The sequence below is a fragment of the Heptranchias perlo genome, chromosome 19, assembly GCF_035084215.1.
Source record: "Heptranchias perlo isolate sHepPer1 chromosome 19, sHepPer1.hap1, whole genome shotgun sequence".
NCBI lineage: Eukaryota > Metazoa > Chordata > Chondrichthyes > Hexanchiformes > Hexanchidae > Heptranchias > Heptranchias perlo.
Genome location: NC_090343.1, coordinates 50,834,731 through 50,851,351, shown reverse-complemented (window position 1 = coordinate 50,851,351; position 16,621 = coordinate 50,834,731). Strand labels below are relative to the sequence as shown.

Sequence of the window (16,621 nt, the reverse complement as noted above, 5' to 3'; positions counted from 1 at the left end):
CATCACCCAGATGTGTAGATTAACATAATCTCTCCTTATATGGTTGAATTAATCCAAAAAATGATGGCCAGAATGTCTGTATTGAAACTTGATTCTATGCCCGGTCAGCCTCCAGTATTGGGAGATTATACTAACAGCGCATCAACATCTGATATTGGCCCAGGTTGTTTTGTACGTCAGGTTAAGCAGAACAGAATGGTTCCTGTGCTGAGTTGTTGAGGCCGATAAGACATTGGTCTCGGCCTGGTCATATTCTGATGCATTACTCGCAGTGCCTGTGATTTGCCAGGGCCAGCATTTAATGTGCTTTTGTCTCCCTTTCTTGCTCTGAAAGAATGTCTGCAGCAAGTTTGAGCCTGGAACAGTCAGAGCAGAGCTCTAACTTTCTAACAGTACTGATCAGTCCAGTGATGCTGACTTCAGTGCAGTAGGTCCATAATCAAAGGACAAAGTTTGTATAATTTAATATTTTGATGTTGCAAGGAGCAACAGAAAACAGGTAACCTTGCTGTGAAAACTGTATTCTGCTTGTATATTCTATGTAAAATAAGACCGTTTTAGTCTACTATTGACATCATTGCATTAGAGTGCTTTTCAGTCTGCCTTCCAAAAGGCAGGAGAAGCAAGTGGCAGCACCTGCGAGACCGTAGTGTGCAGTACACAAAGCAAGGAATGTTATTGTTGCAGACCCAGATGGCGTTATCATTGAACAGAAGTAAAGGTACTCTGCAGATTATAGAGGACACTGTCTTCTTGTGACAGTGAATGACATTGAACCAGAGACCTGAAATTTGAAGTGTCTTTTTTCCCCTCCCTTATGCTTCAGATAAGCCCTTTACTGACTCTTCGACCTGGACTCATTAATGCCTTTCTCCTTGTCCTGCTTTCTCTTTCACCTAAAATTCCCAGATTCAGATTGCAGACCCTTGCCAGTTCCCAAAGGATTCACAGCTGAGTTTCCACTGGTGAATAACTGGTTGGTTGGACCCAACTTTTAAAGTCCCTTTTTTTTGTTCCCTTCCTTCTAATTCTGTCTGAGGAATCTGTTCAAGCCTCAGGACCATAAACTATGGGGAAGTGTCCACCACTCCATATAGCACCATTGAAATTTGACCCATCGTGTCTGCTGGAGCAATCCAGAACTAATCCCTCTGCTCATACATCTTCCTCTTCAACTATATCCGATTTTCCCTTGAAAGATCCAGTAATCTCTGCCTAAAGTATTCCAAGCTCTCAATAAATCGCTGCGTAAAGAAATTACCCTTTTCCTAACTGTTTTCGATTGACCCGTGTTGGATAACTTTGGATCATAATTCTGATGTGGTAAAACCGAACCACAAACTCATATTCACTCTGGTACAGTGGAATAAAATACATAAACTGACCAGGCCTGCTTCGATCATTTGAAACTTTGTACACTGAATATGTCTTTCTACGAACATACAAAAGTACAGCAAAAGATCAGCTGGTCCATCGAGCCTATCCCATTAGTCATGTTGCAACTAAGCATGTCCCTTCAGTGCACCCCACCAGCCATGTAATGGCCTGGGAGAGGCAAACCTTTTTTCTTAAACCTACCCCAGACAAGTTCAGGCAAAAAAAAAAATTCTGGGAAATTCCCCCCCCAAAGGTGATCAAAAACAAGATCCAGGAGATAGGTGACCGAGGTACATGACCCAACATCGCATCTACCTTTTGTACTCAGTGATAGCGGCTTCCTCCAGGAACTCGTCCAGCTTTCCTTTGAATGTTTTCAGCCAATGTTTACTCGCTCCACGAGCTGGCAGCTTATTCCAAAGGACTGACTCCGAAAAGAAAAATCCTCGACATCTAACCTAGTTCAATGCTTACATAACTTATACACCCATCCCCTCATTCTCCCTAACCTGTCTAACATGTATAGTGCCTTCATTTTAAATACTTCAATCAAATCACCCCAAAGTCTGTGCTGTTTTATAGTAAAAAGACCCAATTTCAGCCTATTGGCATTTTTATGCCAGGTATTAACCTGCCTCTGAACCTTTCCAGGGTTTCTATCTCCATCATGAGAAGACAAGAACTGGGCACTGTGTTGTAGATGAGGCCGAACCAAGGTCTTGTACAAGCACACTATGATGCTTTTTGCTTTCACTATAGCCTTTCTATAATTAAAGGTTCCTGACCGGTGCAAACAAACATGATTTGAAGCTGAAAGCTTACTCTCTCTTTTTCCTAGGTCCTTCCAAGGTGTCTGGGAAGATGAAACTGACTAGACCTCGAACTCCAATGCTGACAACTAAGGGCCGTGCTCGACCAACGATCTGTAAGAGCACGGCTGAAATAGAAGCAGAGGAACTAGAGAAAATACAATCGTAAGTGCAATTTTCCAGAAAGCTGAAAACACCTTTCCCCTCTCTGTTTACAGCCCATGCTAAAATGCTCAAGTGCTGGACATGTATAGTTTGTCACATGGATGTGCAGCTCAAGGAACAAAGGGGTGTGGACTTTTAAACTGGGTCAGTAAGTCATACTGTTCCCTTGTACCCTGTAATCCAGGGATCCAGTCTCACCACTAGGACTTTAATGTTGCACCTGGCCCTAGTGAGATTTTCAGGATTTCTCTGCTTGTGTAATCCACCACTAAAATAATGAGGATCAGGGTCAGTTTGGCACTGCAACATCAAGCAGATTATGGAATCACCATAGCTTGTGATTTTAGATTGGTTTACATGGCACTTAGTTTCCCCCCCCCCTCCTTGCTATATTTAAAAAAGTGCCGGGTGAAGTCCTTGTTCCTCCAGACATCCACTTATTGCAATATGCTGTGAGACTGAGCTTGGCTTTTGTGTCAGCCTAATACAGACCTGAGCAGACTATCCAGGTCAGTGCCACTACAGCCCAAGCTAGTGTGGTAATCTTCCTGACTGGTCATTTGTGGTTCCACTCAGTCCATCAAACCCGCACCTTCTGCAGACCTCAGCAATCGGCCAACAGTTAGCTTGCTAAGCCCTGAGTTCTTCCCTGGTGGGGTTTGGAATTGTATATTTTGAAGTAATACATTGGTTTCTGTGTTCACCTGTTTTATTATGCCAAAATTAAATGGGTATGTTTCAGTGCTTTGGGCTTCATTCTTGCTGTTTCTTTTATGAACAAAGCACTGATGTACCTAGGTGAGGCTGAGCGTAAACTGTTAGCGGTGTCACCAAAGCTGGTGGAGGGAGCAGTGCCCCTTGTTGGATTCTCCCGGTTGAATGAAGGGAATTCCTACTGGATGTGGAGCTTTAACTCTGGCTGTACTTCCAATAAACAAGCTGCCATCTCACTGAAATGGTTGGGTCACCAGTCTGAATTTCAGGGTTGAGGTCCTGGGACTCTGAAGCAACGGTTAAGGCAAAGGTGGGACCTGAGATTCATTAGACCTGATTCCTGCTTTTCCAGCTACAAATTCAAAGCTCAGGAAGTAAATCCCAGAATCCTGGAAGGTGGCCCGATTCTGCCCAAGAAGCCGCGTGTGAAGGAACTAACAGAACCTATTGGTTTTGATCTGGAGATAGAGAAGCGCATCCGGGAGCGGGAGGAAAACCGGAAGCCTGGAGAAGTGGAGGACCACAGCTTCCATTCGCGGCCCTGTCCTACTAGGATACTGGAAGATGTTGTGGTAAGGATTCTCTTCCGCTGGCCCCCCGCAAGAAAAAGCGCAGTTGGAGATTTTTAGGAATTATTGTAATAATTTTATAGCTGTATGGACAATTCGGAAATTCAATTCCAGACTGATTCTGCACTATCCATGGTTGTACTTTTGAGCTGTTAATGTTGGTGCCTTTGTTTAGTTCGTATCTAATTGCATCACTTGCTGAATAGAATTTATTGGTCCAAAAATTCCCGTGTAGAGATTTACAATCAAACTTCAATAAGCTTAATTGAGCTGAAGCAATATTCAGTTAAATTCCTGATCAGTAGTTGACTTTTTTGAGTTTGACTGCTTGTGGGTTGTTTTAATGCTGCAAATTACTTTCTTACAGGGAGTCCCAGAGAAAAAACTGCTACCCATAACCATGCCTAAATCTCCAGCTTTTGCAATCAAGAACCGTGTGAGAATTCCACACCAGGAGGAAGAGAAGGTAGGGGTGAAGTTTACACTTCTAATCCGTCATTCATGGATGACCATAGGTTAAGAATACAGAAATTCTGACCTGACCATTGATTCCCTTCATCTCCTCCCCACAGGAATGAGTCAATTGGTTTGTATTGGCAGTCAGCACACTGACCCATTTGAGTTTGCCATCAGAGCTGCTGCTGGAATCGGACTTTGATTTATATATCACCAGCTTGGTGTTTTTGACTTGCTCCTTCAGCTCTGTACTGGAAGTGTCACTGGCGTCAGGCTTGAGTGGCAGCAATCAGTGCAGTGTTGGGAGATGGCATCGTGTTTTGATTGGGAGGCTACTGGAGGGAAGCCAGTGCTTCAGAGCTCTACCCCAGGAGGGGAGAAAATTAGAAAGGGTGAAAATATTGTCTAACTTTCACTTGTGCTGGAAAATGGCAGAAAGTCTATTTTTATTCAGTTTGCATATATAGTGAGGAAATGGTGATGGTTGGTTCTCAAAAGGACACTAACCCTTTTTCTTGATTTCTAAAAAGGCCCCAGAATCTTGGGCAGTCGCTAGGGCCTTCACTGCTATATTAATCATTTAGCATTCACTAAACTGTCTTGTTTCAGACTGTAAGTAAACTGTGCAATTTAAGCTGATCAACAGTTTCTTTGTAGAGACCCTGCATACTAGTGGTTTTGACTTTGGTCCAGGTTCTAAAATGGTGCAACCTTCCTCAGTGTTACTAAAACTAGACAAATGTGTCCAGTGGTACTTTTTTCTTGTGAATGCAGAGCTTGCCTATTAAAACTTTCAGGAGGAAAAGCATGTGATTAAAGCCAATCCCATGCCACACTATGCTGTCCCATTCAAGCCAAAATCTTCAGAAGACAAGATTGTAGAAATCCAGCCATTCTCATTCGAGGCCCGGGACAAACGGAGGGAAGTGTTGAAGGCGAAGAAAATACAAGAGCTGCGCAAGGAGATGTCTGAGGTAATTCATTTGAAATCTAATCCATTCAAAAATAACTAATCTTCAGAATCCAGCTTAAAGGGTTTTCACATTGCATGCCATGGTTATCAACAATGAGGGTATGTTTGATAACTTTTAGAACAGTGTATATTCAGAAATATTTTCTATTTCCTTAGTTTGCACTCTATAAATCTATTAAACTTAGATCAGTAATGGTCATTGGAGTGTCTACATTATCTTGTGCAGTTCCCTGCTTTTAAAGCACAGCCGCTTCCTGACTTTGAATCTGCCCGGTTACCGGAGAAGGTGGTGAAGTCCCCGACCAAAGTGCAGCCGTTCCATCTGCGTATAGAAGAACGTGGTGCTATCAAAGACCAGCGTTGGGCACAGATGGTAAGTTTCTCTCAATCATCCTGTGTGACTACATTTTTTTGAATTAAATGTTTTTGCCCTGGCTCCTCCAATGTTCCCGTGAGTCTACCAAATGAATCGTGGACTAAGGAGGTCTAGGTTCGATCCCTGATCTATGGTGAGTTAGCTTCAGCACTCCTGCAATTGGGAAGGGAAAAATTGGCCAGGATTCCTGGAATTAATTGCTGTGCAGTTACTTCTGCTGGGAAGTGCATGTATGGAAATGATTTAAGGATAGGACCAGGCTGCTGTGATTTATCATACAGCTGGCTTCAAGTCCTGCCTGTGGACATTTGGCTTCATCCAAGGGTGTTCAACAAAGATCTAATTTCTTTATACAGATGAAGGAAGAGCTGAGACAACAAAAGGAAGCTGTGTGCTTTAAAGCCAATCCCAATTCTGTTATTTACCGCGAGCCATTTCTACCAAAGAAGGCAGACCGATCGTTGACAGGTATTCATTATCGTTTGTTTTTCATTTTGAAGTTCTTGCTCTTTGGAAGGAGGGGCAAAGAAAATGGGAGGAATCGTGGACATTTTTGCTCATATAGTTCTTGAACAATTTGTATCCCTTAATTGAGGTTAAATTCAAAAATCACTTGCATAGAAGTGAAGGTGTAAAATATTTAGTGAGCAGGGATTACCCAAGGTCACTCGCTAGGAAGTCTCGTGTAGGGAGAGGATGGGACTTGCACAATGTCACTGGCCCAAAAAGCAGCAGGGTTTTGGCCCATCTGAGATCTCAGTTGCTTGAATGCCTTCATCTTGAAGGTGATTACTACTGTAGATCATGTAATTGGTGTAGTTGAGCATTGGCTACTTGCAGTTAACCTGAAGGATATGTGTGCACACTGGAAGCACCTTGGGGGCTCTAATTAGTGAAGCGAATGATCTGTACAAAGTGCTGCTCTTTTCTGGTTCAGTCCCCAGGATTTACATTGCAGTCTCTGAAGTGATTAGTACTTGTGTGGATAATTTCTCCTCTGTTTTTGGACGAATCACCAGTGGAGACAGTACAGAGCACCTAGCTCTGCTGGAGTGCCTGGGATTTGTAAATAGACCTGTGCTTTTTCCTATGGTTCTCCCTGTTTGAGGAGGTTTATACTGATGCCAGTTCACCACTCCACATCCAGGCATACTGGTATCCAGTACATCCTAGGATGGGCAATTGCTATCACTGTGCTGCCACATATACAACTATTTATATGCCCTATGCATCTAGTCTTGCTCAATGATCCCTTGGTCCTTGCTGCTGTCCTGAGTTCCTATACCATGTAGGGTGAGCTCAGAGCACATTGGCAGAGCTCTAGCTGAGTCCTCATAGACTGCCCCAGAGCTCACTTCCTTTTTAGAGGGTGGTGAGCTCATGGGAGGGTCTTAATGTGGGATGTGGAACCTTTCCTCCAACTTGTTTGTCAAATTGCAGAGGAATTTTCAGAAAGAAGCTGAAGTCAACATCCATAACTTATAGTGCAGGACACAAGCAAAGGAGGTTGGTGATGCTAAGATTGGGTTTTAAAAGGAGTAAAAGATTGAAAAATAAGGTGATTTCCTGAGAAATTGTAAGCAGGTACTGAGTATTACGAGAGGCAGAGAAGGTTGGTTGGTGTATTGGGAGCTTGGGAGGAATGAGGCAAATTCAGAGGAGCATTGGTATTGAGGTTGGAAGCTAATGGTGAGAAGGATTGCTAGCAAAGGACCAGCTTTTCCTGGTATCTTGGCCAAGACCATGAGATGTTGGAGCTTCCCTAGATTTGGAACCAATGTTTGTGCTTTGGACAGATTGCACTAAGTTGAAGGGCAGAAGTGCTTGGCATGAAGAGGAATGTAGGTGTAGCAGCTTTAGCAATGGTGACATGAAAGTTCCTTTTTAAGATCAGAGGTGGTGGTGAGAATATTTTGGGACACTGCCAGTGTCACCCAATATATAAATGATGGGGAGGGGCGGAGGGAAGAAGAGATCCATGACATTTATGCAGTTGGAGTACAGAGGATCAGTTGGTCTGGTCTATGTTGGCCTACATTTAAAGAAGGAAGCCTCATCCGATCTTGGATACGGTACTGCAAGAGGAAACTCCTTGTGTTTTGCTTTTTCCATTTTGTCTTGGTGCCTTTCCCTTCCCTGTATTTTGGATCACTTCCCTTAATGTGATTTCTCCTTTGTCACAAATTACTGAAGTTTTATTATTTGAACCCTTGTTTTTCATTGTTTCCAAACTTAGAAAATGTTGATTCTATAGCTCAGGAGAAGTTTGAGTTGGCAACAGAGAAGCGTGCAAAAGAGCGCATGGAATTCGAAATGTACAAAGCAGAGAAAGAATCCATGAGAGAGCAGCTCGAACAGGAAAAACGGAAAGAAATTGAAGAGAATGAAAGAGGAGAAACTGCCAGACTTCGGCAGGAACTAGTGAGTAGCTGGTTATCTGGGCTCAAGGACAGGGAGTGGGTGTCATTGTTCCCTGTTAACATTTGTAATTTCACACTGCTTCTGGGGTTGTACAATCTTGCAGTAATTTGCAAATGTGAAGAGTACAACAATCAGCACTATATAACCTAACGTAATCCAGGACTACTTTTGGTGCTTTCCTGCCTGTCGCCCCAGACACTTTAGATTATGTATTTTATGTTGCTCTCAGGCAAGTCATAGCTCCCTGTAGTCTTGATTAGAATATTCACCAGCCCTGGTATCACGTAAGTTTGTGTGCCCAGGACAATAGTTGGAAAATTGTTGCCAATTGCAAGGTAGGTCCAGTAGCAATAGTGACGGTGCTGCATTGAATTTAATTTTAGATTTAAAATTGAGTGAATTTATTGATGAACAAGTGACTGCATAAATACATATACTAACCATGAATGGAAAAACAAGAGGGTTACAATCTATATACTAAGCTATTTTGTAGGTAACTGTTGTATACAGTTTGTTTTCCTTTTTTAAACTGAAAGAACCAGGTAGTCTAACCTGTCATTTTGGTTCAAACTGAACAACTCTGCTCATCTGAGCTCATTTAAATACAGTGACTTCCTGGATTTGCATAACTGTCATAGATTCACAAGTAGCTGATAGTCCTACACATAACTGAACAAGCACCATATGTGTTTGAATGTGGTTTGGCCTTTCAGTTACAGAGCCAGAACAGACTGTTCTTGTATTAAGTCCATGTCCCAGTTTAACTTAACTGTAGCTTGTTTTTAAACTCCATTGTCTTGTAAGTGACTGATTTAACGCTTATAAAGGCATTGACCAGTTGTATTCACAAAGTTAAGGTATAAGGCACTGGTCTAGGAGTCTGTCAATGGCTTGCACAGTTTCCTCATTCAGGTGCTAGCTTAGAAAGTAGTTGTATTTGTTCAAATGGTGAATACTTGTAGAGTACAGGACTCATTCAGTTGGGGGATGGAGAGAAAACTGGGTGTACATGGAGTAACTGCTCAGTGGAGCTAGGGGTTTTGGGTGTCAATTTTTACAGTTTGTTCTGTGAGGATGTGGGTGTTGTAGGGTTATATTGCTTGTGAAGTTTCCTTGAACTTAGATCTTAGGTCTTGTGGGGGTGCATCTTTAATACATGGGCAGCTTCACCTAATACAGGAAAGCTGATGCCTTTTGAGCTGTCTACAGAAGGGAAGGGTAAAGAAATATGATGAGGAAGTGATTCTAGTGACTCTGGTGGCCCAGACCTGATTCTCAGACCTATATAGAGTGGCAGGGCTTCTACTCAATGGCCTGGCTCTTATAGCAGGCTGACCCACAATGGGTAGAAGTTCTAGTGATCAATTGTGGCTACCATGTTTCCCTTGGACTTCACCTTGAAAGCTCCCAACACTGAGCGGGAATAGACTGTCCACTGGTGGTCAGCACTCTTTTCAATTTTCTGGTGTGGGAGGTATGAGTGATACTTTGAGATGTTGCTAACATGGGGGACAAGGGCAATGCAGTTGATATTTATTGCGTTTTCAGAAATCTTTTGACAGTGATCAGTAGCTAAAGTAAGGAGCCATGTAATAGGGTTAAAGTATAGTGCTGGATATATCTGACTCTGTCCCAGCATTTGAAATCATCTCTTTAAGCATATAGGGTTAGTTAGCTTTATCCTTGGTTGGTCATTAGGTAATAACTTGTGTTTTTAATGGTTTTAGCATTTTATTTAAACAAAATAAGTCTGAATTTTACCTGCCACATGGCTGATCCATTGAAAGTCTCACTCTATGCAGGATTAGTATTCCATATACCAAAAATGCCACCCCCCCCCCCCCCCCCCCCAAAAAAAAAATGAAGGCATAAATGATGTCTTCAGAGATCTAAATAAGACTGTTCCAGTTATCTATCACTTTCTAGTCTAGTACTTGTGCTAATGGTGAGATTTGCTGTGGCACATTCAGGCATCCTGAACCTGGGAATCCCATCGTGTCCTAGGTTAGTCAACATTGTGAGAATCTGCAGCTTTCAGGTCATCTGCTGTGAAAGTTAAACTGAAATACCGGATTGCTGAACCATTAAGTTTTTTTTTGTTTGCAGGTGCACAAAGCCAATCCTGTCCGACAGTACAAGAAAGTGGAAATCAAACCCAGTGAGCAGCAACTCACAGTTCCACGCACTCCCAATTTTTCTGATCGGTTTAGGCTGTAATGTGTGCTACTTACTTTGTGTCCAGAATCCCCATGTAAGGTTTGGAGCTGTCTGTGATGTTTCTAACTTCACTCCAGGATTATTGCTATAACTGTTGTACTATTTTAAGTTTGTAATCACCTAGTTCATAACTTGTATTGTACTATTTTAAGATTGTAGTCATTAGTTCATAACTTGTGTTGCTCAATAAAGTTTTAAATTTTAATTATTGTTCACCTTCTTGGCTATAGAATGTTTAAAGCCCATTCAGTCCATGTCACTCGTTCTGTTCCTCCATTTATTAAACTTTCACGCACACATGGTGCATTTGGTTAGAGTAACCTTTCACCCTGGCACTTGGGTTCCGATCCCTGTTCAGACTGGTAGGTAATCATCTGAGTGGAATCATTCCAGTTCTTGGATGTGGACCAATGATGTCGAACAGCTCTGAATGTGATACACTTGGACTGGGAGTGTTACTCTGCATCCCACCTGGAAGTGCTCTATGCTGCAATGAATGTTAACTCAACTATTAGCTCAGTGCCATTTAGTGATGGTTCCTCTTGTGCAAAGCAAGTCCTGTCTGACTTTACAAGAAAGTAAGCAGCAACTAACCATTCTGTGCACTCAATTATTCTGATAGAATAATATCATAGGCCAATCATCTCAGCCCCAGGACATTGCTGCAGGAGTTCCTCAGGGCAGTGTCCTAGGCCCAACCATCTTCAATTGCTTCATCATTGACCTTCCCTCCACCATAAGGTCAGAAATGGAGATTGCAGAGTGTTTAGTTCCATTTGCAACCCCTCATAACAAAGCAGGCCATGCCCACATGCATCCAGGCTTGGGCTGATAAATGGCAAGTAACATTTGTGCCAGGCAATGACCATCTCCAATGAGAATAGTCACCATTGACCAGAAATTTAACTGGACCAGCCACATAAATACTGTGGGTACAAGAGCAGGTCAGAGGCTGGGTATTCTGTGCTGAGTCGACAGTGCTATCAAGCGGCACTTACTCACCAATAACCTGCTCACCGATGCTCTGTTTGGGTTCTGCCAGGACCACTCGGCTCCAGATCTCATTACAGCCTTGGTCCAAACATGGACAAAAGAGCTGAATTCCAGAGGTGAGGTGAGAGTGACTGCCCTTGGCATCAAGGCAGCATTTGACCGAGTGTGGCACCAAGGAGCCTTAGTAAAATTGACGTCAATGGGAATCGGAAAACTCTCCAGTGGCTGGAGTCATACCTAGCACAAAGGAAGATGGTAGTGGTTGTTGGAGGCCAATCATCTCAGCCCCAGGACATTGCTGCAGGAGTTCCTCAAGGCAGTGTCCAAGGCCCAGCCATCTTTAGCTGCTTCATCAATGACCTTCCCTCCATCATAAGGTCAGAAACGGGGATGTCCGCTGATTGCACAGTGTTCAGTTCCATTCACAACCCCTCAGATAATGAAGCAGTCCGAGCCTGCATGTGGCAAGACCTGGACAACATCCAGGCTTGGGCTCATAAGTGGCAAGTAACATTCGTGCCAGACAAGTGCCAGGCAATGACCATCTCCAACAAGGGAGAGTCTAACCACCTCCCCTTGACATTCAATGGCATTACCATCGCTGAATTCCCCCACCATCAACATCCTGGGGGTCACCATTGACCAGAAACTTAACTGGACCAGCCATATAAATACTGCGGCTACAAGAACAGGTCAGAGGCTGGGTAATCTGCAGCGAGTGACTCACCTCCTGACTCCCCAAAGCCTTTCCACCATCTACAAGGCACAAGTCATGAGTGTGATGGAATACTCTCCACTTGCCTAGATGAGTGCAGCTCCAACAACAATCAAGAAGCTCAACACCATCCAGGACAAAGCAGCCTGTTCCAAGGAGAAGCCCAGCCTATCCAATCTTTCCTCATAGCTAAAATTTTCCAATCCTGCAACATCCTCATAAATCTCCTCTGTACCCTCTCTAGTGGTGGAAGCAGATTTAATAGTAACTTTCAAAGAATTACGTAAATAGTTGGAGGGAAAAAAAATTACAGGGCTATGGGGAAAAGAGGGGAAGGGACCAATTGGTAGCTCCTTCAAAGAGCTGGCTCAGGCACAATAGGCCAAATAGCCTCCATCCGTGCGGTACCTTTTATTTGTTCATGGAATGTGGGTGTCACTGGCAAGGCCAGCATTTATTGCCCATCCCTAATTGCCCTTGAGAAGGTGGTGGTGAGCCTCCTTCTTGAACCGTGCAGTCCATGTGGTGAAGGTTCTCCCACAGTGCTGTTCGGGAGTTCCAGGATTTTGACCCAGCGACGATGAAGGAACAGCGATATATTTGCAAGTCGGGATGGTGCGTGACTTGGAGGGGGGAATATGCCGGTGGTGTTGTGGCCATGTGCTTGCTGCCCTCGTCCTTCTAGGTGGTAGAGGTCGCGGGTTTGGGAGTTGCTACAGTGAATCCTGTAGATACACTGCAGCCACAGTGCGCTGGTGGTGAAGGGAGTGAATGTTTAGGGTGGTGGATGGGGTACCAAACAAGTGGGCTGCTTTGTCCTGGATGGTGTCGTGCTTCTCGAATGTTGTTGGAGCTGCACTCATCTGGACAAGTGGAGAGTATTCCATCACTTTGCTGATGATTGAGAGTAGACTGATGGGGCGGTAATTGGCCGGATTGGATTTGTCCTGCTTTTTGTGGACAGGACATACCTGGGCAATTTTCCACATTGTCGGGTAGATGCCAGTGTTGTAGCTGTACTGGAACAGCTTGGCTAGAGGCGCAGCTAGTTCTGGAGCACAAGTCTTCAGCACTACAGCCGGGATGTTGTCGGGGCCCATAGCCTTTGCTGTATCCAGTGCACTCAGCCGTTTCTTGATATCGCATGGAGTGAATCAAATTGGCTGAAGACTGGCTTCTGTGATGGTGGGGATATCGGGAGGAGGCCGAGATGGATCATCCACTCGGCACTTCTGGCTGAAGATGGTTGCAAACACTTCAGCCTTGTCTTTTGCGCTCACGTGCTGGACTCGGCCATCATTGAGGATGGGGATGTTTACAGAGCCTCCTCCTCCCGTTAGTTGTCCACCGCCATTCGCGACGGGATGTGGCAGGACTGCAGATCCGTTGGTTGTGGAATTACTTAGTTCTGTCTATAGCATGTTGCTTCCGCTGTTTAGCATGCATGTAGTCCTGAGTTGTAGCTTCAACAGGTTGGCACCTCATTTTTCGGTACGCCTGGTGCTGCTCCTGGCACGCTCTTCCACATTCTTCATTGAACCAGGTTTGATCCCCTGGCTTGGTAATGGTAGAGTGAGGAATATGCCAGGCCATGAGGTTACAGATTGTGCTGGAGTACAATGCTGCTGCTGATGGCCTACAGCACCTCATGGATGCCCAGTTTTGAGCTGCTAGATCTGTTCTGAATCTATCCCATTTAGCACGGTGGTCGTGCCACATGTTGGATGGTGTCCTCAGTGCGAAGACGGGACTGTGCGGTGGTTACTCCTACCAATACTGTCATGGACAGATGCATTTGCGACAGGTAGATTGGTGAGGACGAGGTCAAGTAAATTTGTCCCACCACCTGCCACAGGCCCAGTCTGGTAGCTATGTCCTTCAGGACTGCGGTCAGTCGTGGTGCTACCAAGCCACTCTTGGTGATGGACATTGGAGTCCCCCACCCAGAGTACATTCTGTGCCCTTGCTACCCTCAGTGCTTCCTCCAAGTGGTGGTCAACATGGAGGAGGACTGATTCATCAGCTGAGGGAGGACGGTAGGTGGTAATCAGCAGGAGGTTTCCTTGCCCATGTTTGACCTGATGCCATGAGATTTCATGGGGTCTAGAGTCAATGTTGAGGACTCCCAGGGCCACGCCCTCCTGACTGTATATCACTGTACCGCCACCTCTGGTGGGTCTGTCCTGCCGGTGGGACAGGACATACCCAGGGATGATGATGGAAGAGTCCGGGACGTTGGCTGAAAGGTATGATTCTGTGAGTATGGCTATGTCAGGCTGTTGCTTGACTAGTCTGTGGGACAGCTCCCAATTTTGGCACAAGTCCCCAGATGTTAGTGAGGAGGACTTTGCAGGGTCGACTGGGCTTGGTTTGCCTTTGTCGTGTCCGGTGCCGAGCGGTCTATCCGGTTTTATTCTTATTAGGATTTTTTTTAGCAAGATTTTACAACTGAGTGGCTTGCTAAGCAATTTCAGAGGGCAATTAAGAATCAACCACATTGCTGTGGGTCTGGAGTCACATATAGGCCAGACCGGGTAAGGACGGCAGGTTTCCTTCCCTAAAGGGCATTAGTGAACCAGATGGGTTTTTACGATGATCCAGTAGTTTCATGGCCACCATTACTGATACCAGTATTTTAATTCCAGATTTTATTTATTTAATTAATTGAATTTATTTAATTAATTGAACTTAAATTCCCCAGCTGCCGTGGAGGGATTTGAACTCATGACTCCGGATCATTAGTCCAGGTCTCTGGATTACTAGTCCAGTAACAAAACCACTATGCTACCGTACCCGTACTTTAGTTCCTTTGCCATGCCCCCTGCCTCCACAAGATCTTTTTAGTCCCTAATTGGTTCCCCCTTCCACTATTTATGTTTATAAAAGACTTTTGGCTTCCCTTTTATGTTAGCTATTAATCTATTCTCATACTCTCTCTTTGCCCCTCTCAGTCCTTTTTTTTAGATCTTTTTGTATTCAGCCTGGTTCTCTACTGTATTATGAACCTTATATTCATCATAAGCCTAATTTTTCTGTTTCATTTTAATCTCTATCTTTAATCATCCAGGGAGCTCTCGTTTTGGATGCCCTTCCTTTCCCCCTTATGGGAATGTGTCTACTCTGCACCCGAACTATCTCCTCCTTGAAGGCCTCCCATTGTTCAATTATTGTTCTGCCACCAATTTCTGATTCCAATCCACCTGGGCCAGATCCCTTTTTAACTCACTGAAATTTTCACTCCAGCATTTTCACATTTGATTGTTCCTTGTCCTTTTCCATAACTATTCTAAACCTGATGAAATTATGATCACTGTTTCCCCAACTTCTGCTCCAACGAAACATGCTCCACCTGCCCCACTTCATCCCCAGAACTAGTTCCAACATTGCTTCCTTCCTGGTTGGGCTGGAAACACACTGTTCCAGAAAGTTCTTGAACACATTTCAGGAATTCCTCCCCCCCCCCCCCCCCCCCCTCCCTTTGCCCTTTACTCTGTTACTATCCCAGTCTATATTGGGATAATTGAAGTCCCCCATTATCACTACTCTGTAGTTCTCACATCTTTATGGAATTTCCCTGCAAATGTTCTCCTCTATCTCCTTCCCACTATTTGTTTGCCTTTAGTATACACCCAGTAGTGTAATAGCTCCTCTATTGTTCCTTAATTCTAACCAAATAGATTCTGCCTTTGATCCCTCAACTACATCATCCCTTTCCAGTGCTAAATAGTTTCTTTGATCAATACTGACACCCCGCCTCCTTCCTCCCCTATCTTTCCTGAATCCTTGTAGCCAGGAATATTAAGTGCCCAATCCTCCCCTCCTTTGAGCCAGGTCTCTGTTACTGCCACTATATCATAGTCCCATGTGGTATCTTGAGCCTGCAGCTCACCAAACTTATTTACCACACTGAGCATTTATGCACATGCGCTGTAAACTTGTCTTAGACTGCCTTGCATTTCCCCCCGTTTGATCCCTCCTATTTCTGAACCACAGGATGAATCTATTTATTTTTCAGTCTTATCCCGTCCAGCATCTCCTTGGAGGGTTTTGGAGTTGTCTGAAATGGATTCCTGGCACTAGTTTCTCTCACTTTCGCACCAAAATGGGGCTGGGGGAGGGGGGTTGTTCATCACTTTTGGAAGTGCTCGGCTCCCTCAGATCCACCTCTTATGCAGCCAGTGGTGAGTGTGGCTCCATGAATCAGGTATACTGTTGTAATTGGGGGACCCTTAATGCCGAAGGATATAGAAAGACCAGCAAGGGAATGACAAGATGCCATTGCAAAACCCTGCTGAAGTTTGGGACCGGTCAGGCTGAAAGCTGATGGGTGGACAGAACTTCTGGCTTCTGGAATTTTCACCTCCACGTTTCTACTTGAGGTATTTTTCAGTCCTCAAGAAAACCGGGAGAATCTGTCCAATTAGACTAGGGTTTCAAATGAGCTACTAAAGCAGAAGAGGTTTGACATGGTCATACTGCTTCAGAGGACTGGCTAGTTATGTTAATGGGTCTTTTTCCTGTCGATATATTTTTGACACTCTCAGGTGACCCTTATAAGTGAGCCCTCAATTCTGAGTGTTCATACTTGCCCTGATAGCTAGCTAAGTTTGATGGCATGCCCAGGATAACTAACTAAAAACCATCCTTGGATTTTGTTTCTGCAACTTGTATCCTTTGCCTCCACAAGATCATCAGGAGAGCAGCAATCATGTTAATTTCAATTAGCTAGTCACTGTATTTTTGACTTCCATTTTTTTTGTGGTAGATTTATACCTGTGAAAAATATAGAATATTACATGTTTTACATCTTTTTAGATTAAATTATAATTTTTTGAA

At 44.1% G+C, this 16,621-nt stretch overlaps 1 protein-coding gene across 1 annotated transcript in view; it reads left to right on the top strand.

Moving 5' to 3' along the window:
- Positions 1-10,282, top strand: part of tpx2 (TPX2 microtubule nucleation factor) — a 52,347-nt gene extending 42,065 nt beyond the window's left edge. The window contains exons 9-16 of the mRNA XM_068000737.1: positions 2,216-2,351; positions 3,418-3,637; positions 4,002-4,100; positions 4,888-5,064; positions 5,290-5,436; positions 5,796-5,907; positions 7,676-7,860; positions 9,967-10,282. Coding sequence (XP_067856838.1) covers positions 2,216-2,351; positions 3,418-3,637; positions 4,002-4,100; positions 4,888-5,064; positions 5,290-5,436; positions 5,796-5,907; positions 7,676-7,860; positions 9,967-10,077 — 1,187 coding nt within the window. The 3' untranslated portion in view covers positions 10,078-10,282. The remainder of the gene's footprint in view (positions 1-2,215; positions 2,352-3,417; positions 3,638-4,001; positions 4,101-4,887; positions 5,065-5,289; positions 5,437-5,795; positions 5,908-7,675; positions 7,861-9,966) is intronic.
- The last annotated feature ends 6,339 nt before the right edge of the window (positions 10,283-16,621 follow it).